At 40.3% G+C, this 24,182-nt stretch overlaps 1 protein-coding gene across 3 annotated transcripts in view; it reads right to left on the minus strand.

Annotated features, from left to right (window-relative positions):
- The window catches only part of iqub (IQ motif and ubiquitin domain containing), a 54,076-nt gene that overhangs the window by 10,410 nt on the left and 19,484 nt on the right, over window positions 1-24,182 (minus strand). For 2 of the 3 annotated variants that reach the window (XM_087997424.1, XM_087997422.1), the window contains exons 6-14: window positions 23,915-24,010; window positions 19,787-19,921; window positions 15,148-15,282; window positions 14,559-14,693; window positions 11,461-11,628; window positions 10,169-10,344; window positions 8,153-8,308; window positions 1,724-1,934; window positions 54-229 (exon numbers count right to left, since the gene is read on the minus strand). In XM_087997424.1, coding sequence (XP_087853550.1) covers window positions 54-229; window positions 1,724-1,934; window positions 8,153-8,308; window positions 10,169-10,344; window positions 11,461-11,628; window positions 14,559-14,693; window positions 15,148-15,282; window positions 19,787-19,921; window positions 23,915-24,010 — 1,388 coding nt within the window. The remainder of the gene's footprint in view (window positions 1-53; window positions 230-1,723; window positions 1,935-8,152; window positions 8,309-10,168; window positions 10,345-11,460; window positions 11,629-14,558; window positions 14,694-15,147; window positions 15,283-19,786; window positions 19,922-23,914; window positions 24,011-24,182) is intronic. The other variant, XM_087997423.1, reaches the window with a different exon arrangement.

Raw genomic sequence — 24,182 nt, forward strand, 5'->3', positions numbered from 1 at the left:
CGAATAAGATCTGGCTTGTATGAAATTGTTTTAATATAATAAGTAACATTGACCTTATTCAAAAGATTCTGAATTAGTTTTGGTCCAGTTTCCTTAGCAGCATCAACTTTGTGTCGAGAAATTGATGCAATAAGCTGTGCTTCTTGCTCCAGCAGCATGTAAAGAGCTGCTTTTCTCTCTGGTCCAGTAAGAGTACGGTTTATGTTACTTAGCTCCTCCTGTTTCCACACTAAATACACATAAATAAAGAACATAGAGGTAATCTCAATTTTCAGTCTTACCACAACCAATGAGTACCAGCAACAAATGATCACATAAAATAATCAGAATGAGTATGTAAATGTAAAGACCAAATCGTTTTACCTTTCTGTAACTTTGACTCTTATAAAAGAATAGTTTTAAAAGCCAAGGATTGTGTAAAGTATTACTGCACTTTTTAAAAGCAGGTAACCTAATATTCATTGTAAGTGCTATTTACAGAGCTGCTGATTCAAGCAGTAGTGGTTGTCTAGTTGCAGACAAGTAGGAGCATCTGTGAATGGAGATTTGACCAGTAGTAAGTAGTTGATTGGCCTGGGGAATAGTGACCTGTAATAAGTGACAAAGGCCTTCTACCTTCCAACAACCTTCCTAGGTAGCTGAACAGCTTGTGGATGTGAATGTTTAAGGAGAAACCGTTGGACCTATGGAAAGGAAGGAGATGGATTTCACGCTAAAAAAGATCTCAAGCCTGAAAAAAGGAAGTTTATTTACCGCATCAGTTACTGTAAGCAGGGGCTTTTAACCAATAATTCAGAGACTTTACATGTGAACCACTCACTCTTTTGTAACCTGCAGGCAAGTGTAAGTACCTGAAAAAGGAAGGTCAAGAAACAGCAACAAGTCCTCACAAGCCAAATAGGATCATTTAAGCAAATCCTGTGAACAGGAACCATTGAACTGCCTTCCCAGTCTTTCTGTCCACCTTGACATCCGTATCTTCCTGTATTTATCTTTATGTGTGCATAGGGGGAGTTTTATAAGGGGGTTAGAAATTTAATCAGTAGAATTGTGAAGATTTGTAGTTCAGGTTGTGGATGCAGTTGTCGGTTTGCTTGCCAACTCCAAATGGAGTTGTTGGTTTGCTTGCCGAGCTGGTAGTTTGTCATACAGATGTTGTGTCATCATGTGAGGTAACATCATCAGTGCGACTTCTGTGTAGCGTTGTTGTTCTACTCTGCTTGACATTTATATGATTTGGTCTGTTGAGGTGGGTAATGACAACACCCATCTTAACAGACCAGATCATATAAATATCAAGCGGAGTAGAACAACAATGCTTTATAGAAGTCGCATTGATGATGTTATCTAGCATGGTGATGAAACATGTGTCATTGGTTTATAATTATTTACTTGTAAATAGAATCTGCTCATTTGTATAGAAACCTGCTCCATAGTTTCTGTCAACCAAGGGCTATAAGTCAGGTAAATTGGAAAATGTAGGCACTTTTATAAAAACCTTTCACTTTTATGTGACTTCAGGAAAAGCAGGGCTTGATTTCCAGCATGCTATCCAAATTAGTTACAACAAGACAAAAAAAAAATCAGAACTGAAAGTGAACGTCACCTCTGAATTGAGACAAAATGTCCAAGCTCAGGAATAAAATAACATTTAACAAATAAAAATTATGTCCACTTACAGGAAGCAAGAACATTAAAGGTCTATCTTAAAGCATAAATATACCTTCCAATGCATTAAAGAGTAGGTCAAAATCTTCTTTTGTCTTAGGATTCATTCTTCTTTCATACTGTTTCTTCAAGTATTCTTGCTTTCCCATTTTAATTTTCAGTTCTTGCTCCTGTTCCCATTGTATCCTCCTATCCCTTTGCATCCTCAGTTGTTGAACATAATTCTTAGCAGCCCAGCGTCTAAAGTGGGTCTGCAGCACAATTACCTAATAAGAGGAATAAAACTATGCAGCTAAAAATCACACATGAATTTTTGTTCATACATCAGGACAATAATACAGACATCTTTTAAAACAACGCTTTTGTAAATGTGATAACATTTATTTTTTACTGCCATCAAATAATCTTCTCTAAGAAACTAGCTGGTGCTAATTACCAACAGGTTAATCAGAGCAGATACTTGGCGGCTGCAGTTCACTGATTCCCAGCAATCATTTAGCTGTACCTTCAGTGCATGCTCGTTACCATCTTACATGTCCATGGACATCATTCTCCTCAACCTTATATCCATTCAGCTTTGACAAAGGGTCAGTTAGACTCAAAATGTCAGCTCTTTTCTTTCCTTACAGTTGCTGCCAGACCTGCTGAGATTTTCCAGCATTTTCTCTTTTGGTTTCTTATATCCATTCAAGTTGGCATTTGCAAACCATCAGCCTCACCATGTCATCATATCAAATCACACCACTTGAGTTTGTCAATACTCTATTTCAGAGCCAACAATATGCATGTCTCTGCCAAGTTGCTACGGAGCAAGGACCAGGCATTTAGATGGCAAACACATTTGCTTCAAGCAAATGACCGTGTGTGAAAGTCTAAGGGGAGTAGTCCTTAAAGGTATTAAGGTGGACTGTGGTCAGTAACACTACAATCAGTAAAAGAGCTCATTCAATTCCACGCTAGGTGATGGTTACGTTTAGGAGGGAAAAAGTGAGGACTGCAGATGCTGGAGACCAGAGTTGAAAAATGTGGCGTTGGAAAAACACAGCAGGCCAGGCCAGACTTTCACACATGGTCATTTGCTTGAAGCAAATGTGTTTGCCATGTGTTTGCCATGTAAATGCCTGGTCCTTGCTCCGTAGCAACTTGGCAGAAACATGCATATTGTTGGCTCTGAAATAGAGTATTGACAAACTCAAGTGGTGTGATTTGATATGATGACATGGCGAGGAGCAGGAGAATCGACGTTTCGGGCATAAGCCCTTCTTCAGGAATGAGGCTGGTGTGCCAAACGGGCTGAGATAAAAGGTAGGGGGGAGGGAATTTGGGGGAGGGGCGCTGGGAATACGATAGGTGGAAGGAGGTGAGGGTGAGGGTGATAGGCTAGAGAGGGTGTGCGGGGTGGAGAGGTCGGGAAGAAGATTGCAGGTCAAGAGGGCGGTGCTGAGTCTGAGGGTTGGGACTGAGATAAGGTGGGGGGAGGGGAAATGAGGAAGCTGGAGAAATCTACATTCATCCCGTGTGATTGGAGGGTTCCTAGTTGGAAGATGAGGCGCTCTTCCTCCAGGCGTCGTGTGGTCAGGGTCTGGCGATGGAGGAGGCCAAGGACCTGCATGTTCTTGGTGGAGTGGGAGGGGGAGTTAAAGTGTTCAGCCACGGGGCAGTTGGGTTGGTTGGTGCGGGTGTCCCAGATGTGTTCCCTGAAACGTTCTGCAAGTAGGCGGCCTGTCTCCCCAATGTAGAGGAGACCACATCGGGTACAGCGGATACAGTAAATGATGAGTGTGGAGGTGCAGGTGAATTTGCGACGGTTACGTTCAGTCAGGCACTTGGTTCCACTGAGGACTTGTGCCCTTGCAATCCGTGGATCAGGATCACGAATAAGCCATTTAGCCCATTGATTCTAGATCATTGCTGATCATCTATGCAGTGCCGCTATCAAACTCTACCTCCATATCCCTTGGAGTCATTAGTCACTGTTTCATTTCCTGACACAAAGTAAATTTCTTAAATTTGAGGCACTGCGAAGGGAAGTTGCAGTAATCATGCCTTCAATCATTAGTAATGTCACCCACCTAGTTGCACTTTCTAGTCAAGTTGTTTATTGTCTGTGAATAGAGATTAAGAATTTTGACTTCAAACAATCATGATGAACACACTGAATTATTGCCATAGAGTTACGGTATCCCTATGTAACAACGAGCACAATGTGATTTTTACATCTGGTTTGAAAGGGAAAAGATTGGATCTAAGAATTGCATTTTAAACCTGAATAAGGGAAATTATTTGACACAAAAACTAAGTAAGCTGAACTTACCGGGAATAGAATGCCATGTGCTAGATAAATAAGGAAGAAGTAGCAAACATTTAAGGCAATATTTCAGAATACATATGTTCCAATTATAAAGAAAAATTCTAAATTGAGGAGCTAGCATCCACGGTTATCCAAAACATTTAGAGAAATAGTATTTAATTACGCAAAAATGAGTGGTGGGTCAGATCATTGGTCAAAATATAAAGAACAGCAGACAGTATGATCAGGAGAAAGAAATGAAAGCATAAGAAGAAGCTAACTAGATACATAAAAATATATTGTGAAAGTTTTTAGATTTACTCAAAAAGGAGAAGAGTAAGTTGAGAATTGGTCCTGAAGACAGTGGGAATGGGGAATTAATAGTAGACAAAAAGAAAAGGCAAATGAACTAAACAAATATTTTCTTTTTGTCTCATTAGAGGGGACAAAGAACACCTTGTCAATTCTGCCATACATAGCCTATATCAATCAGAACCTGATAAGATTCTGCCCAGTGTTTATCCTAAGTATTGTCGACATTAAAATGCACACTTTGGCTGTAGTCCTCAATATCGTGGTTGAAGGATCTCTGATAGCTGAGCCTATCTGCAAAGACTTGGTTACTTGTGAGAGATGAATAATGCTTGGCTGTTACAACTCCTTTCATCTTTGGTTATCTGAAGATGCTGCTTATCTCGCAACTTAACCAGGTACAATAATGAAAATATACTGGAGCAGACATTTTAACAGTGCAAGTGAAACTATAATGACTAAAGTGAAAGGTTATTTATACCCATGATATATTTTACCCATGTTATCTGTGTCTTCAGAAAGTTTATTTTTCTTATTCCGCTCCCCCTCCATGTTCAAATGCAGTCCCAATTTACAAAGCTGGAGGTGGAGAAATCCTGCTTTTAGTTGGCAATGTTGACTGGAGACTAGATGGTTACACCTGGATGTGTTATTGACAACATCCTGTCCGAAGTTCATCCTCTTCAGTTTGAAGTTCTGTCAGTTTTGCGCACGCAGGCAATGGGGATGTGGAGGGGCTCGGCACGTCTGGAATTCCTGAGAAGTTCTACCTCTACTGTCGTACCTTTCATGTCTGTTGGAAACGTACAGCCTCCATGAAAAGAAGGAGCGCCTACTTCTGGGTGAGGCTGAGACCCCTTGTTTCCCATTTCACTCTGCCGTTGACATTGAGAACCTATAACTAGAGCGATGGGTTTAGGTCCAGACACAGAGCTTGATGAGGTTGGGTGTCTATGGCAGCTGCTAACCTCTCCATGGAGATAGTCAGATACATGCATGATGAAGCCATCACAGTACTGATAACATTAATGAACTCCTTGATCTTTTTAATGTAGCTTACTGAATGTCTCTGAGAAATCTACCTACTGTTTCTGTGCCTGCCCGTGCATTCTAACAAATGGCCAATACTATAGAACCATCTTCTGCTTGGGCAGAGATGGTGAGTGATCTCCAGGAGTTCTCTGAGAGACAGAGACCGGAGCATTCCTTCTTCAGTCAGTTGCAGACATGTCAAGGATGTGCTACCAGATTATGCCCCTGAGTTTAATGTAGCAAGAGAATCCACCAAGGTGTAAAATCTGAGCTGGTGAAGAGTGCAGGAGGATACCTAGCTGGCACATCCTTTGAAGTTTCCTCCTTAGAGGCAGAGCTGAACATTTCTGGCCTTGGCCTTAGCCTGACAAAAATTCATTGAGTGCAACTTGTACATAAGACAAGAGACGGAATTATTTGCCTAAAATTAAAGTTAGTACAAATTAAGAAAGAGTCAGCAATGATGTTAATGGAGAGCAATGAAGCACAACAAAGTTGACTGGATTGAGTGGCCATTGCTATCTCCCAGTCACCACATGATCTTCTCTGTCTAATTTGAAAATCTTCTTGCAGACAATGAGAATTTCCACAACACTCTCTCCACCCAACAATTCACATCCCAGTCTGATTATTAGCCATTTTGAGACAAAGTGAGGGATTAAGTACAATGAAAGTGGATGGAAAAGCAGTTCATGATAATGCATAAGTAGGATAGGTTGCATAGAAAACTCAAGAGGGTAGGAGGGGTTATTAGTATGAAAGTTTGAAGGGGGTAGAGTTGTTGATTGGACATGATGCATGCAATAGTGAGAGTTGGAGACAATGAGCTTTGGTGAGAATCACGTGTATTGGCAGAGTTAGATGGTAGTCCTGTTAGTGTCAATTGCAGGGAGGATATGAAGTGAATTGATTTAGTTTTATTGTTAAATGTATTCAAATGAGTACAGTGAAAAGTTTATAAGTCACCACATTAAGGCGCCATCTCAGGTACAGACCTACCCAGGTACAGAATCTGAAGAACAAATTCTACGGAAAAAAGATAGAAAAATTAATGAAAGGTTCAGTATAATAGGCTTTCAAACCCAGTCCACACCGGCAACTAGCTTCCAGTAACTGAAAGAGAGACCTGTGCTGGACCTACAATGTAGGAGTCAAGATTAGAGTGGTGCTGGAAAAGCACAGCAGATCAGGTAGCATCCGAGGAGCAGGAAAATCGACGTTTCGGGCAAAAGCCCTTCATTAGGAATGGCTTTGAACATTCCTGACGGGCTTTTGCCCGAAACATTGATTTTTCCTGCTCCTCGGATGCTGCCTGACCTGCTATGCTTTTCCAGCACTGCTCTAATCTTGACTCTAATCTCCAGCATCTGCAGTACTCATTCCTGCCCACCAATGTAGGAGTCATGACACTTTAGGCGCCAAGTCTTCGCCACTGGGCCCACTTTGTGAACGCTGCTGAATCCTTACTCACCCCAAAACCAGGAGTCCTCAGCGCCGCAGCCTCACCAATAACCAGAATCCCCACTCAGGGCCTTCCACGATGGCAACCAGGCATCCCTAGCTCCCATACTGCCTCAATGATACCAGGAGTCCCTGCTCCAGGCATACCATATTCCCACCACTGCCACACCAACACCAGGAGTCCCTGCTCTGGCCAACACCACCAAATGTCTCTGGAACCACTACCAGGCCAGACTGCTGTGATAAAAACAATGACTGCAGATTCTGGATTAGAGTGGTGCTGGAAAAGCACAGCAGTTCAGGCAGCATTCGAGGAGGAGGAAAATCGACGTTTCGGGCAAAAGCCCTTCATCAGATTTCTGATGAAGGGCTTTTGCCCAAAACATCGATTTTCCTGCTCCTTGAACGCTGCCTGAACTGCTGTGCTTTTCCAGCACCACTCTAATCCAGACTGCTGTGATGCCAGGAGTCCTGCTTCAGCTGCAGATGTTGCCTTGCCGGCTCCATCTTGATGAGTCCACTGCCGCCAGCACCAATGGTCCCAAACGCTGGAGGAGCTTTTATGCCACTGCTGCTGGCCCCAAGTACTGGAAGGACGTTCTTGCTGCCACTGCCACAAACACTGGGAGGACATCCATGCAGCTGCTGCCTCCAATTGTCAGGAGAAGTCACATCTGCCACTCCACACCCGGCCCACTCTCACTACCGTGCCAAAGCTACCAACCACTCACCACGGAAAAGTAAAGAAAGAAAAAGGATGGAAGCAAAAGAAAAAAAAAGGAAAACAGATGGGAGTGGATGTGCTTATTCTTGCAGAGCACAGACCTTCATTGACATTTTTGGGCATTGCTGGGTGTCTCTTCTGACACAGTATTATACCAAACTGCTACTTGGGCCCAGGCTGGCTTGGTCTGGTGGCATGGCCTCCTGTGACAGTTGACAGGAAAAAAGATAGCACTGCTCTTCACCACCCATCGAGCAGCATCTCCCAGATCTCTGTCCATTATGCACAGTGTAAAGGACAGTTCCTAGTTTATAGTGTCCAGAGTGATGTTTTAAGTATGGTTCCAGTACTCCTGACATGCAATTCCACAAAATGGATACTGAAATAACCACCAGTCATACTCATACAGTGAAGAGCAGAAAATTTCATGATAAAAGCCACTTTGATCCATTGTGGATCAGGTGCCATGAATCTTGCTTGACAAAGCACTGACTGAAAATGGGAATAATCCGCTCATAACTTTACATCGGCATATCACCTATCTAAATCAATTGTTATTTGAACCTGTTACCATGGGAAAAAAAATGCTATAATTATGTAGTTAAGTTGCTGGTTCAGAAATGTTAAAAATATTTACAATCTTTCTAGACACATTAATAACTCACCGCTTTCAATCTCTGAGCACGGTATTCTGCAGCAGTGAAGTATTTTCCTGGAGTAACCATTTTGTCTGTGATATTGGACACGTAACAGCCAATTTTGGTCATTTGTGTAGATGTGTTATTTGTTGTTTGCTGATACTGATTCTTGGCAGAAACTGTCTAAATGGAAACAATATTATTTATTGAGGAAATTTGCCAAAGACAAAAGAAAATAAGTGTTTATTACAATAAGCAAAATTTGTGAAGAAAAAACATCATGCATCTCCTTTTTGATTTTCTCATTAATTTCATAGTACGTTTACCCCATTAATAATTAGGCTAATTAACTCCAGAAGTAAAGGAGCCATTTTTTCTCAATACTGGCAAGCAGTTAGCATATTGATAACAAAGCCCACACTGAAGAAGAACAGAATAACAACTTCTATTAATATGGCATGTTCAATGTTATGAAGTATTCCAAGGCATTTCCCAGGAGCATTACAAAGCTAATTACGCCACAAAACCAAACTAGATTATAGTAGAACTGAAAGCAAAAAAAATGCTGAGATCACAGCAGGTCAGGCAGCACTCACAGAGAGAAAGCAAGCTAACATTTTGAGTCTAGATCATTCTTCAACTGAGGTGAAGTCAGGTCTGCTGAAGAGTCATCTAGTCTCAAAACGTTAGCTTGCTTTCTCTTCATGGATGCTGCCTGAGCTGCTGTGATCTGCAGCATTTTTTGTTTTCAGTTCAGATTTTATTATCTGCAATGAGATGTTCCTGTATTATACCAAATTATAACAAAGTTGTTGGAGGGTTTGAGCTACAGGGAGAGGCTGAATAGGCTGGGGTTGTTTTTCCTGGAGCATCAGATGCTCAGGGGTTACCTTATAGAGGTTTATAGAGGGGTGGGGGAGTCCAGAACTAAACGGCATAAGTTTAGGGTGAGAAGGGAAAGATTTAAAAGAGACCTAAGGGGCAACTTTTTCATGCAGAGGGTGGTGCTTGTATGGAATGAGCTGCCAGAGGAAGTGGTGAAGGCTGGTACAATTACATTTAAAAGACATGTAGGTGGGTACATGAATAGGAAAGATTTAGAGGAATATGGGCCAAGTGCTGACAAATGGGACCAGATTAATTTAGGTTGGACTGAAGGGTCTGTTTCTGTGTTGTACATCTTTATGACACTATAAGTAGATTTTAAAAGGTGTCTTAAAAGAGGAAAGGAATGTAGAGATGTTTATGGAGGAAATTCCAGAATGTAGGATCTAGGCAACTGAAGGCATGGTCAGTATTAGAGAAGCTTTTCAAATTGGAACTATTGAAGAGGCCTGGGTTCAGTGAGTACAGACATCTTGGAGGGGAGAAGATTAGGAGCAAATTTTAAAGATAGGAAGTGGAGAGACCATAGCATGATACGAACATAAGGTATTGTTTAACTTGAGAAATAACCTGGATTATAAATTCTATATTCATAGATTTATATGGGAGAGATAGTGAGCAAGAACTGATGAGGATTCAGACACAGGCAGCAGTTTGAATTATGTTAAGTTTCCCATGTATGGGCTGGCCAAGCGTGTTTTGATAAACACAGGAAAGGACAGAATTAGTAGTGATATTGAAGTGGAAATAGGTGGTCTTAGGAGTGATGTGGATTTGTGATAATAAGCTCATCTTAGTGTTAGAAACAAATTAAAAGATCTTCTTATCATTGAATCCACCCCTGTGGAGACAAATGTTCTCAACATTTATTAGCAGGGCTTGCACGGGCAATCAGAGTTTCATCTGAGGAATGGAAAAGTAAAAGAAGTGCCTTGTAAATTCATTTCACATTTCTGCCACTGGTTAACACAGAAATGTTGAAGTTAGCATTAAAGCTGAAAACCTACTCCTGAAGAGCTACGTGACAGGAAAATACTTTTCATAAGAGGGTGGAATTTTCAAGAAAGCAATAACATATTATAAAACACAACAGCAGGTTAAAACTTGAAAAGTTTTAAAAATCTAACAAATTACATAACCAATTTGCTTCAATTTTACCTGTGTTTCCCTGCAGAACCTCTCCACACAGCTACAGTTTGTTTTTTTGATCGGAGTCTGTGTTCCTGCATGATGAAATTCTTTTCCTGTAATCTTGTGCCTGAAGCCACCCAAAAAAGGCTTGTGATAAGGACGTCTTTCAATTTCCACCACAACACAATAACAAGTCTCATCTTCTGTAAGAAATCAGTGTTACTTGTTGAAAGAGATAACTTTCAGAATATACATTTAAGACCATAAGACATAGGAGTGGAAGCAAGGCCAGTTGGCCCATTGTTCATAAGCAATTGTTTTAATCCAGTATTTTCTCCTTTTGATAATGTTTGCATTCTAGACTTAATGAATGTAAAAATGACATAATGTTTCCTTGTTTTAGTTGTAATAAGTACCTGTCTGTAAAGGAGGAGTATGTTTGTTTATAACCTGAAGTAATGAAATGCAACCCTAGGCATTTCAATTCACCCACCTATCCCTTTAACTCCACATTTACCATGGCCAATCCACTTAAAAACCCATGCAGACAGGGAAGAATGTGCAAATTTCCCACAGACAGTCACCCAAGGCTGGAAGCAAATCCAAATCCCTGGCCCTGTGCGCTTTTGTAATCTATGCAGAAGGACTCACAATTCAATCTGTGTTCTAGCTTTCTGCAGTCTTTCTCCAGTTAAATAATAGTTGAGACTGAAAATTTAGTGTTTGAAAAATTGCAGGTATAAGTCTGTCTTCTACCATTCATCCATTCAGCATTTTAGTACAATAAAACAGCATAAATAAACTTACTCATTGCTCAAAGACCTCAAGATACCTTTGTGAAACAATATGTGTGGACAGCTAAGGCCCAAGGATTTTCATCCTCAAAATTTATTAATTTCATCTGGTCAGAAATATATGAGCAAATAACGAGTCAATATCTCCATATATCTTGAATGGAAATGGAGCTAAAAGATCATCATAATTTTCAAGTCTTAGTATGAAAATGTATTGACTTTTGTACTTCTAAAGAGGCCCAGTAGTAGAATGCCCCTCTATGTGCATCGGGCACATAGTAAACACAAGAACTGATCCACAAGCTAACACGTACCTCGTTTACAAAATTTCAAAAATGAGAAAGGTCAGGAATTGATTAAAAGGATCAAAAGTGTAAGATGAAAGATCCACATTGCTCCTCAATTTCCTCCATAATTTTAATGTTTCTGTTTAAAAGTAATTGTTGTAGAGCTGTGCATTCTTGGACAAATCTGAATAGATTTATCTTAGTATCTAATATTCATGGGTTGGTGCTTATGCAATACCTTTTTGAATGGTGACAGTTATTACATCAGATGTGGCAGATTCCTGCTGTGGTCTAATTAGTTTGATTGGGTGTTTTTCAGGATCAACAGATGTCAGTTCCAGCTGGATAGAGCCATGTGGTCTGACTCCTAAGTCTACCAGCGTTTCAGAGTCCTTAGCTATTTTGCCTAAAACATAAGACAAGAATGTCTTATTAGACTCATTAGAAGCTTAAACTTTAATATTAGGTTGAGGTCCAAAACTTTCTATGATCAATTCATTCAACATGAAAATAGTACAGACTTCATTCTGTAATAAAAAATACAACCAAATTCTTCACATTTTCAAAAATATATTGTTTTAGCAACAATAACATGTTTCTACACAGTATCTCCAATGTAATAAAACATTCCTTTGCCCTTCACACAAGCATAAGGCCAAATTTACAAGCCACAGAATATTGATATTGAGCTGAATGGCCAAAGTCTTTGTCAAAGAGGTAGTTTACAAGGAGCATCCTAAATGAGGAAGGAGAGAATTAAAGAGGTGGAGAAGTTTAGGAAGAGAACTCCAGAGACTTGAGACAAGGCAGCTGAAATTATGACTCCAAATGGTAGTACAATTAAAATGGATAATAATCATGGGCTATTCTTCTATTTTTTCCCATCAAACAATTTAAGATCATATTAAGACTCGCCAAAACTTTAGGTTGTAAAGTAACCGCTCATATCCGTCTGTTAGGCACAAGCAGCAATGAAGAGGAGTGTATATTTTTGCCTCATTCATATACTCTGTCAATTTTCAGTACAATAATTTGGATCTTCAATCAGTATATCTCTCAGATTCACTGAGATGCATCCATGAACAAAACTGCAGAACTCAATTCTCCCAGCTGCAAAATAGGCATTTCTTCTCCAACTCCAAGCAATCAACATCTTGAGCAAAGTTAAATTATAAAACTGCTAAATTATAAAATAAATACTGTTCTTGGAGCATCTCCAAATATCCTCACAGGTAATGACTGCAAAATTATGAAAATATCCTATTGAATCAGTAACATTAATGGCCCTGAGAAAGGCTTTGCACCCCACTAATGGAGCTTATTGCTCACTGAACAGTATGTTCTCTACCCACTGCAGCAACTGTCTCTCAAAGATACTCAATTCAAAAACTTTAAAATATATCACTACAACAGGCAGGTTTAATCTTAAGTACATTAAACAGATCAATAGGGCTTATTGAACTTTACAATGGAAATCATCTGTGTCGAATCAAACTGATCTGATATAAATCTGTACATAAACTGTAGTGAGGATTTGGATCTGCAGTTTTACTAATTTACCAGAGGTAAGGAATTCCAAATCAGTCCGCATTAAGTAAATCCAAAATTATGACTACAAAATATTTTAGGCAATTTTCTCATTTTTAGTCAGAATGGGGTGTTCGATGGCTACTAGCATGCCCCCTCCCAATGCCAAATAACTTGACCTATCACTTGGTAATCAGATCATTAAGAATTTAGGTGGTTATCTTAACATTGGCATTCTGAATTGCCTGAAACCGCTGAACAATCAGTGGCAGGGAGGTTCTGGGACTTAAGTACCTTCACCAAGCCTAAGCCTTGGGTAAGACAGCAACAAGAAGGTTAGTGTTCTTTATCTTAATGCAGGATGGAGTTGCAGGGAGAGGGACATCAAAGGCAAGGGCAGACAGGTGCACTTCAGAGGTCACCCCTTTGTCCCCCAATCCAGCAATAAGGCCATCCTGGTTTCGTAGCTGGGAAACTTTCCCACCCAATGCAAAGGCAAGAAATCAGAGAGATGATGAGTTGAGGCACTTAAGTGGCTATCACTTGACTACTTAAACATCTTAATTACTGGCAGACTGAGAAAGCTCCAAAAGGACCTTCCTGCCCAGAACATAGTAAGTGAGGTGGCAAGAAGGTGTGGACATCTTGTCAAACAGATCGGCCTAATTAATTCCCCTTCTCACCACGATCAGATAGGGAAAATAATTCCATCCACTAATTCCACTACTCTACGATCGTCCTTTGCAATCGTGGCAATGGATTTCCATTATCCAATTATTAACATGCCTGACCCTGTCAGAATTCAATGGGTTAGTATCAGCCAGAACGGTTGAAAATTACTGATCACCTTTAAAACTAGCTACAGCAACGAAACTGACTTTACAAAATCTTATGGGCCACACTTCAAAATAATTGTGTCAACAGTCACAATCAGCATTTGAGACCACATTACATGTTGGTAGCACTACAGGCAGGTCCAGCCCAGGATGTTATCTTACGAATCAATTCCTATCTGTTTCTACAGACTGTAAGGTAATGGATGGAAGAGTTGCACATCTATGCTAAAAAGATCTCATACTTCTAGTGTAGGTTGAAGATCCAGTATAGCTGGTAACATTCTGAAAAAAGCCTTGTACTGACAATAGTCCAAATCCACCAAAAAGACTGTAACATGCATTCCACTTGACATTTCAAATCAAGTTGATTTAATTTGGCCTGACTTAATCTGTACTTCTGTCCACACAGAAATGCTTTATAGAATGTTACAAGGGTGATAGGGGTGGATAGAAAGGGACAGAATAACTGCCACTTTTATGAGCATCTTACCCGTGACTGGCATTACAGTTATGTACCCAGATTTAAAGGGTTAGAGTTTTAAACAGTGGTCGTCAAAAGGTTTGGTTATTGACCTGTGAGAGGCATGAGGAAAATGGAAGATTGACTGTGAAATGTAAATGAGAGTGTGGAAATCTACAGTGACCACAAAAAGAATTGAATGGGTAGTTAAGATAATCATTACATTGCATGTATTTAGAATGTAGAACTCTCTTCTACAATCTGACATTCCAGGAGAATTCTTAAGTACTTTCAAAATGGAAATTGTTTGAAATACTGTAATATTCAGAATATTTGGAGAGGAAGCAATTTCTTAGACAAGGTGGTTTATGTTAGTAAAAACAACGAGACAAAACCTGATAGACAAAATAATTAACCACCAGGCTAGAAGATTCCATGGCTAATAATGCATCAGATAACAATTCAGTAAACACACATATTGTCACACAATTTCTTTAATTGTTTCAGCCTTACTGTCACATGTTATTTCCAGTTTATTTGCTGGTACTTTCAACTCTTTTCCAAATCGTGCTTTTAGCTTCCCTGTTGTAAGGCAGATGGGGAGTGCCACGGTCATAACATCACCAGTAGGAAGTAGGGCAACTTTAACTAAATTAAAAAAGCACAAAAAATTAGCTTGAACACAAAAATAAACTTGGTAGTGTTCTACTGAATTAACATTGCAGTCATCTATTTACAGTCATTATTTATATTATAGCCATTTGTGTTTAGCAAAACCTGTAAATCAAAACTCCCTCCCAAAAAAAACTGTAAATTTGAGGAAGGCATTTTGATTCCAGAATTAAAATTAACTGGAAAGGCACATTTTGTAGAATCCAAAATCATTCTGCCTTTCTACAGTACAATGGTTATGAATATTCAGTAGTTTTCTGCAAATTCAAAATTTGGCAATTTGTTTTGAACCATTATGTACCATCCAACAGTCAAATATAACACTGGTTAACATTGCAATATACAGATTAAATGCTTGCTGTTAAGTCAGTTAATCAGGTAAACCATAAACTGAACACATGCAACAACATTTTTCTTTGGGGGTCATTACCTGTGACTGTACTACTTGCAATATCTGGTGGTGGGGTCTTTGGTAGCGGAGGATATGCCTGCAGTACTGATCTCTTTTTTAAGTCTCTGTCGGCAGCAGTTGGTGGAGATCGATAAACCAAGCATTCGGTAGCATCTTACCAGCAAGAGGGAAAACAGGAAAATAAATGTAAAACCTAAAAGGTGTGAAGAAATACACAGCTGGTGCAACACAGTGACACAAGCTCTTTTCATTCATATCCTATCAACTTGTATGTCTAGAGACTGGTAGAGCTAGTTTGTTTGCTAGTTCTATTCAAAAGTTATCTGAGTGAAATGCACACAAACCATCAAAGTCCATTGTGTTTACTTCTATCATAATCTATCCTGTTTTTATGAAGGATGTATATTAACTACAGTTGATTCCTTGCTGGGTTGCATGCTAGTAACCAATTTTGGTGTTTCAGTCGTGAAAGAAAGCTTCATTTTGCTTCTGCGGGAGAGATCACACCATACTTATGCTAACCTTACCATATTTCCCCTCTGTGATTACTGAAAATTTCAACAGAAGAAGTAATACTAGCTAGAATTTCATGATTCTTAACCCAGTACTCTGGGTTCAATGGTAGGGCTCTCACCATTGGTTTGGCTGAGATAACTAAATTTGGGGAAACGTGGGGAGAAACCTAGAATCTCTGTAAAACTCATTGAATAAACTTATAAATGAGAACATTTTTTGCCTTTGTAACTTTATAAACAATCAAACATTTATAACTGGGAACAACCACCAAAAAATTTTTTAAATTTATTAGTTATTAGTTTATCCTGAAGTTAATGTCATTATTTGATAGGGATGCAGAGGTGGTTATAAACTAATTGGGTGAGAACTTGATTGGGTGCATTTCAGCCTATAATCATCCCAGTTTATATGCAACCCGGAGGCTTAGGGAGCTTGATAGGGTGGATGTGGAGAGGTTGTTTCCCCTGATGGGATAGACTAAGGCCAGAGGAGAAAAATCTCAGAGTAGAGCCTCACCTATTTAAGACAGCCGGTTATGCAATTGGTGGAATTCCTTACCATGGAGAGCTGTAGAGGCTGTGTCATTGGGTGTATTCAAGCCTGAAATAAACAGGTATTTATTCTGTAAGGGAATCATGACTTCTGGTGAAAAGGCAGCAAAGTGGATTTCAGGCTTGTCAGATCAGCCATGATCTAACTGAATGGTGGAGAAGACTCAATGGCCTACTTCTGCTTCTATATACTTTTATATATGGGGAAGGGGTCTTATGATGCAGTTGTACTATCCCTACCTCTGAACCATACCAGACATGTTTCTATATGAAGTTGATTAAAAGAAATAGGTGTTGGAATAAAACTGACGACTGACTGGATTCTGTCTAGCAATATTTTAACCTCTGTTTTTATCATTGGTAACAGTGGATTTAGCTATTTGTAAGTCAACAATTGAAAACAAAGAATTATTATACCAAAGACTGATTTACACAAAACTTTCTAGAGATGGCTGAGTTAAAATCTAAAGCATTGGGGTTTGAGCAGCAGGGCATGTTCAACCTAACCATTTTATAATATGGGAACAACTAAGCAATGGTGTTGATGCTGGTGATGTTCAAGTTGGAATAAAACTGACCACAAAGGCATATACCTGAACTCTGTCTGAACAACATTTTATGCTCTGGTTTCACTGATGGACATGACCCCTTTGCCCACCTCCAACACAATCCATCCACCTGGACACCCTGTGCTGGCCTATTACCTGCCCTCGATCTCTTCATTTCCAACTGCCGCCGAGACATTAACCGCCTCAACCTGTCTACCCCCCCTCCCCCACTCCAACCTCTCACCCTCACAACGCGCAGCCCTCCACTCCCTCTGCTCCAATCCCAACCTCACCATCAAACCTGCAGATAAAGGGGGTGCAGTGGTAGTTTGGCGCACTGACCTCTACACCGCTGAAGCCAGATGCCAACTTGAAGACAGCTTCTCCTACTGCCCCCTCGACAATGACCCCACCCCCCTCATCACCAAACCGTCATCTCCCAGACCATACAGAACCTCATCACCTCAGGAGAGCTCCCACCCACAGCATTCAACCTCATAGTCCGGGAACCCCGCACCGCCCGATTCTACCTCCTTCCCAAGATCCACAAGCCTGACCACCCTGGCCGACCCATTGTCTCAGCATGCTCCTGCCCCACCGAACTAATCTCCACCTACCTTGACACTGATCTATTCCCCCCTAGTCCAGATCCCCCCAATCCCTCTACACCTCCATCCACCATGACCAGGGTCTCCAAGCCCTCTATTTCTTCCTCTCCTGACGTCCCCAATAGTACCCTTCCACCGACACTCTCATTCGTTTGGCTGAACTGATCCTCATCCTTAACAATTTCTCCTTCGAATCCTCCCACTTCCTCCAGACCAAAGGGCCATATGGGCCCCAGTTATGCCTGTCTCTCTGTTGGCTACGTAGAACAGTCCATCTTCCGTAGTTACACCGGCACCACTCCCCACCTCTTCCTCCGCTACATTGATGACTGCATTGGTTCTATCGCGTGCTCCTGCGAGGAGGTTGAGCAATTCACTACACCAACACATTCCACCCCAACCTTATATTCACCTGGACCATCTCTGACACCTCCCTCCCCTTTCTGGACCTCTCCATCTCCATTAACGACGACCAACTTGACACTGACATTTTTTACAAACCCACAGACTCCCACAGCTACCTGGATTACACCTCTTCCCATCCTACCTCCTGGAAAAATGCCATCCTGTATTCCCAATTCCTCCCCCTCCACTATATCTGCTCCCAGGATGACCAGTTCCACTACAGAACACACCAGATGGCCTCCTTCTTTAGAGACCACGATTTCCCTTCCCATGTGGTTAAAGATGCCCTCCAACACATCTCGTCCACATCCCGCCCTTCTGCCCTCAAACCTCACCCCTCCAATTGTAAGAAGAACAGAACCCCCCTGGTGCTCACCTTCCACCATACCAGCCTTCACATAAACCACATCATCCAAAGACATTTCTGTCACCTCCAGGGATATATTTCCCTCCCTACTCATTTCCGCTTTCCGCAAAGACCGTTCCCTCCGTGACTACCTGGTCAGGTCCACGCCCCCCAACAACCCACCTTCCCATCCTGGCACCCTCCCCTGCCATCGCAGGAATTGCAAAACCTGCACCCATACCTCCTCTCTCACCTCCATCCAAGGCCCCAAATGAGCCTTCCACATCCATCAAAGTTTTACCTGCACATCCACCAATGTCATTTATTGTATTCGTTGCTCCCAATGCGATTTCCTCTACATTGGGGAGACTGAACGCCTCCCAGCAGACTGCTTTAGGAAATATCTCCGGGACACCCGCACCAGTCAACCACACCGCCCTGTGGCCCAACATTTCAACTCCCCCTCCTACTCTGCCAAGGACACGCAGGTCCTGGGCCTCCTCCACCGCCGCTCCCTCACCACCCGACGCCTGGAGGAAGAACACCTCATCTTCCGCCTCGGAACACTTCAACCCTATGGCATCAATGTGGATTTCACCAGTTTCCTCATTTCCCCTTCCCCCACCTCACTCCAGCTCCAACCTTCCAGTTCAGCACTGCCCTCATGACTTGTCCTACCTGCCTATCTTCCTTTCCACCTATCCACTCCACCCTCCTCTCTGACCTATCACCTTCATCCCCACCCCCATTCACCTATTGTACTCTATGCTACTTTCTCCCCACCCCCAGCCCCCCTCTCATTTATCTCTCCACTCTGCAGGCACCCTGCCTCTATTCCTGATGAAGGGTTTTTGCCCAAAACGTCGATTTTCCTGCTCCTCGGATGCTGCCTGACCTGCTGTGCTTTTCCAGCATCACTCTAATCTAGACTCTGGTTTCCAGCATCAGCAGTCCTTGTTTTTACCACGAGGAAATCACGATCAGTTGCCAATTCTGAAGCATTATTCAGCCTTTCCTCCTGCTTGCAATGCACATGAAACCTGGCTGCTAATTTATTCCAATAAACACAGAACTAGTTTTGAAAGTGCAGACCTTTGACAAACATTTCATTGATCATTATTTACCAATAGTCAACTCTGAGTGTGGGTGAATCAAGTGATGACCTTGTACAGTAATGATCTAAAGTTAAATCATTTGTACAAATCTCAATCATTCAAGTTTTTAAATAGTAATATCCTATGAATCAAGAGACTCAGATTAAATGTTCCCTCCTGGAGCTAGTGTTTTGGTGATTTCTAATTACTGGAACAATTTCAAAACTAACAAAAATAGCACAAAATAGTGTAAACAAATCGGGACTGACAATTATTTTTGAAAAGCTTTAATCTGGTCATGTGAAGTTGCTGAGTAGAATGGGACAAAAGTGGTTTACACCGATGAAGCAACTGGAGAAATGAACAAAAAAAATTAGTTTGATAATTCTGCTCCCAGACATCTCCAAACATCTGATTATACAGTCAACCTGAGAATAACGGTACCTGCCAACTACATTCACTATAAAATGGTGTGGGTTTTCGCTAACTCTATAAACCATTTCAAAACATGGTAATAAAACTAACCAATTTAATATTATTTTGCTGGTTAATAAGCTGCAAATTAAAACACTTTGATTAGCAACTTTACCTGTGCCTTTGGAAACTAGTGTCTCAGTCTTTTCGGGTTCAATTTTACCATGCACTGATGCAATAGCAGCTATCTGTGCTTCTAACTTGGCTCTTAATTCCTCACAGGTTACTGCAGGTTCAGTTTCTGGTTCTTCTGCAGAGTAAAATAGAAAGTGAGAAATAAACATAGCTTAAATGAAAATAAAAGGAAGGCAAAGTCAATATTTGCTGGTGTGACTAGTACAAGAAACATAGACAAATACAGGGGAATCAAGGCAATCCAGCAATTTGCGTTCATCCTAACAAACTGAGTTTAACATAAAAGGGCAACAAAGTTCATGGATCTTTCAATCTTCATCCCCACAAATAATAACATACACCAGTGTTTTCCAATCCTACCATCTCTATTTATCTCTAATAACCTAACCACGCTAAGTCCAAACTCTTACATAAAAAGATAATATCGGTTCAAGGCCTGTATGTCTCTAAAATAAATAAACCTAAACCGAGCTGTCGAACCAGTTCTGGTCATTCCCTTCTGCAGCTTTACCAAAGTTTGAAAATTCACATATTACCATTCTAGGTTGTGCATTTATGAGCTCCACAATACAAAAGTATAAGACCCAAAAGAAATAGTGTTCATATCATTCAGGCTAATCTCCAAATCTGGTGTTTGGAAGTCACCTGCCTCAGACTAACTGGTTGAAAGTCAGGAAGACACAAATGTTTTAGCAGGTAAGGGTAAAGACTGGTCAGAGTTGAAAAAGCTTACTCATTTGAAGAAAAAGTTGCAACAACCCATCACTGGAGAGGGGAAGGATCAGCATGAAAACTTTGTCAGTTCAAGAGGTCATTATTCAATTGGCATTGTATCACAAAGAGCAGTAAGCAAGATTGTTGAATTCCACAGCGAGGTGCCTCTACTGCATAATAAAGTGGTCTCATTCTGCAATCCTCTGAGAAGAGAACTTCCTTCTTCTCATTCATGGCCTCCAGCAACAGATGCAGATCAGTGAGTGATAAACTTATTGTTAACCCTGAGTGCAACGTCTCCAGTTCCTGCGTGCTATTTCATTTCCTTGTGTGTAGTGGCAAACATTGATCCAAAACCACAGATCTCTCTCAGGATAACCAGTGGTCTCAGAGAAGGCTACCAATGAAGGGTCGAGATGAGTCCCACACTTCAGCTGATCCACTTTCATTTCTGACCACTAATTGAACAGAAAATCCACTTCCACTTCAATTAAGGACTAATTTCCACAAATATCTGAACTTTAGTCAGTTTCCTATTGGAGGTAGGTTTTTGACATTGTTATGAACCAGACAAACCCTCTCAAAACATTTCAAGAAGGTAGCCCAGGCTCTAACTTTGCTCGTTGTTTTAAGCAGGTGTGAAGAGGATATTCGCAGAGAGTATCAGCTGGTCAAACTACTTAGTTTAAACAAAACAGAATTTAATTACAAGATTACTGAATGAAACACAAACAACAGAAAACAAAATATGGAATAACTTAACCACTCTGAAAACCCAATGGATCATTCCATCTTAATGTTCCAAATACTTCAATCCCCACAAACACCCCTTGGCACATAAAGTAAAATCAAACACAAGTTTTTACAAGAAAGAAGTCAGAGACAAAGTACCAGCCTGGACCTGCTTTCTTTGGGTCCAGCAGCTTTTTCCACACTACTGCTAAAAACCAAAACAAACAAGAGAAAAGCTGAGCTGGGAGGACTAGCCACTCCCCTTTCATTGTACATGTGTTTGCTTTTAAAACTTGAAAGCCTTCTTCCCAAGGCAGTATCTGTTAGCTATTATCAAATTGGCCCTAAAACCCTTCAATCCCCAGACATTTTGAAGTCTGCGCTGTTTATGACCTCTCAAGAAAAAAAGTCAAAGACAGCATAACCTTGTTAAAGGAACAGTTTCATCACAACATACATACCAAGGACCCCTATGCCTGCTTCTGTGAATCTTGCAAAAGCATCACTGGTGGTGCTTCTCCAGTGCTTTGAGATGCTTGTTGCAGCTTACTCAAGCCTCCACATATTAGAGCCTGGAGATCATTGTTGCCTGGTAAACCATGACTTTCACCTCAGCTTTGAGGTTCTGGCTCTTAAGTACTTTTATCTTCAGTTGGTTAAAGGCTGAGCTGACCCAGTGGCAATTATGCATTTTGTCTTCTATGCCTGATGCTATTGAATAGAGGTTCTCAAGATATGTAAAATGGTTCACATTCCAAGTGGCCCATTGCACACAATTTGAAACTGTACACTCTAATGTATTTTAGTCATTCCTGGCGTGTTCACATCACTGGTTAGACTAATATATATTACCCATTCCTACCTGCCCTTCAGAAGGTCATGGTGAACTTTTTTTTTTAATTTTTGCAGTCCTTGGCAAAGGTACACCCACAATGCTGTCAAGGAGGGAGATCCAAGACCCTGACAGAGCATCAGTGAAGGAATAGTGACACATTTCAAAATGTGATGGTGTGTGGCTTGGAGGTGAACTTGCAGATGATGGTGTTCTCAAACATCTGCTACCCTTATTCTTCTGCATGGTTGAGGTCCCATATTTGAGAATTTTATTTTGCAGACTTTGGCACCCTTTTACAAGCATTAAAAAGTATGTAAATTAATTTGGCAATACTGTAGCTTTTCAGTCACCGAATGTCACCTTGTCCATTCAATGTGGCCAACTTAAGTAAGCCCATTTAATATCATCACTTAAATAGCATTGAAACAAATAACCAATTAATCTGGAAGTCTTTGGTGCTGTTTGTTGGAAATGTAATGTTGATTTAGACACTGAGAAAATCACTGTTCTTAAAAGATGCTCTGGAATCTTTAAAGTCCACTTGAACCAATTTACTTTCTGATGAAGCAGTTAACATTGGGTGGGCAGGAATAATGGAAAAATGTAAATTAATATTTTATGAGCGATAAACCACAGCTGTATCGTGACTGTACAGTGATGAGGGTGCTCACTACAGACAATGGTTTGTAACATTCACTTACAAATTTCAACAAAAAATTTGAACTGTGGTATATTGCATATACTCAATTTACACAATATACCACAGTTGAACGGTGGTGTATTGCATAAATTCAACCTTCATGTAAAAGTTCATCTCATGATTTTTGGCATTAAAGAAACATAATTTCTCATATGCCTTATGTAAAAGTGGACCATAGTTTTTTTTTGGGATTAAGGCATGAAAAGTTCAGAATCAAAGGATACATGGGGTTGGGAAGAGAGAAGTAATTGCTTTAAATGCTTTGGCTACAACTGAAAAAGCAAGAGTAAAACTAACTAAATACATCTTAATATGGATAAGAATTGCAAAACTTAAATCCAGCAATTAGAAAAGTTAAAGAAATTATTACAGTGATGGTCAGTAGCTGAGATTATAATGGATTTATTTTATTTGTTAAAATGGAGAGAATATTGTTTGGACCCTACTGCAATGTTACTGATATATCACTCAAAAACAACAGCAAAGGAAGGATATCTTTATAAAATGCAGTACAAATGCCATAGCTGCCTTAGGTTTCTTTCAGCTATACATAGTTAAAATATTGAAAAGGATCAGATTTGAAAGGTCTATTTAATAAACATCGACTCCCTTTTATAATATGTTAAAAACTACTTAAATTTATTTGGCAATGCCTCAGCTCCGTAGCTACTCAAGGTCATCTTGCCCATTCAATGTGGCCAAATCATGCACGTGAAAAACATTATCCATATAAAAGTCAATCCCGTGACTTTTGACAGATTGTTTCAAAAAATTAATCTTTTACATGAATCTATAGGGTGATATAGTATCTCTTCATGAAAATATAAAAAAATCTCCCATGTGTATTACTGAATGTGTACTACACCAAATGACTAGCTGGTGTTTATGTGTTAAATCCTAGATTTTATTAAATCCTAGACTTTGTGCGTTAAATCCTAGAAAAGGCATGTTTGTTCAGCTCTCCCTTAATTTGTAGGTATCAGTTCTAATCTTCAAAGAAAGTAATTTTCTTTACTGCTCGCAGTCCTTTCCCATGATTGGCAAATTTATATGTGGAAAACGAGTAATACAACATAAAGTAGCTGAAGAGCTCAACAATAGTTTGCTACAAATTAGCATTAATTTACCTTCTGGCCACTCATTTGAGACAATTGGTGTAGGGCTCTCTGTTGTAGTGCATTTCGAACAGTCCAAAATTAGAGTGTCTGATCTCACTGTCACATCTATTTGTTTCAGGGAATGCAATAGGAAAAAAGTTATGAACACATTAATTCAAAACAAATGCTAATGAGCTAAATTGTTGTCCCAACATAGCAAACCAATGTGGTGTGATATTGTGGACACATGCTAATGCAATGAGCATCAAGGTGTTTCTTCCCAAAATGCTATATCTGC

This window comes from Chiloscyllium plagiosum, unplaced genomic scaffold (assembly GCF_037043375.1).
Source record: "Chiloscyllium plagiosum isolate Xiang-an unplaced genomic scaffold, Cpla_swu_hap1 HiC_scaffold_19, whole genome shotgun sequence".
NCBI lineage: Eukaryota > Metazoa > Chordata > Chondrichthyes > Orectolobiformes > Hemiscylliidae > Chiloscyllium > Chiloscyllium plagiosum.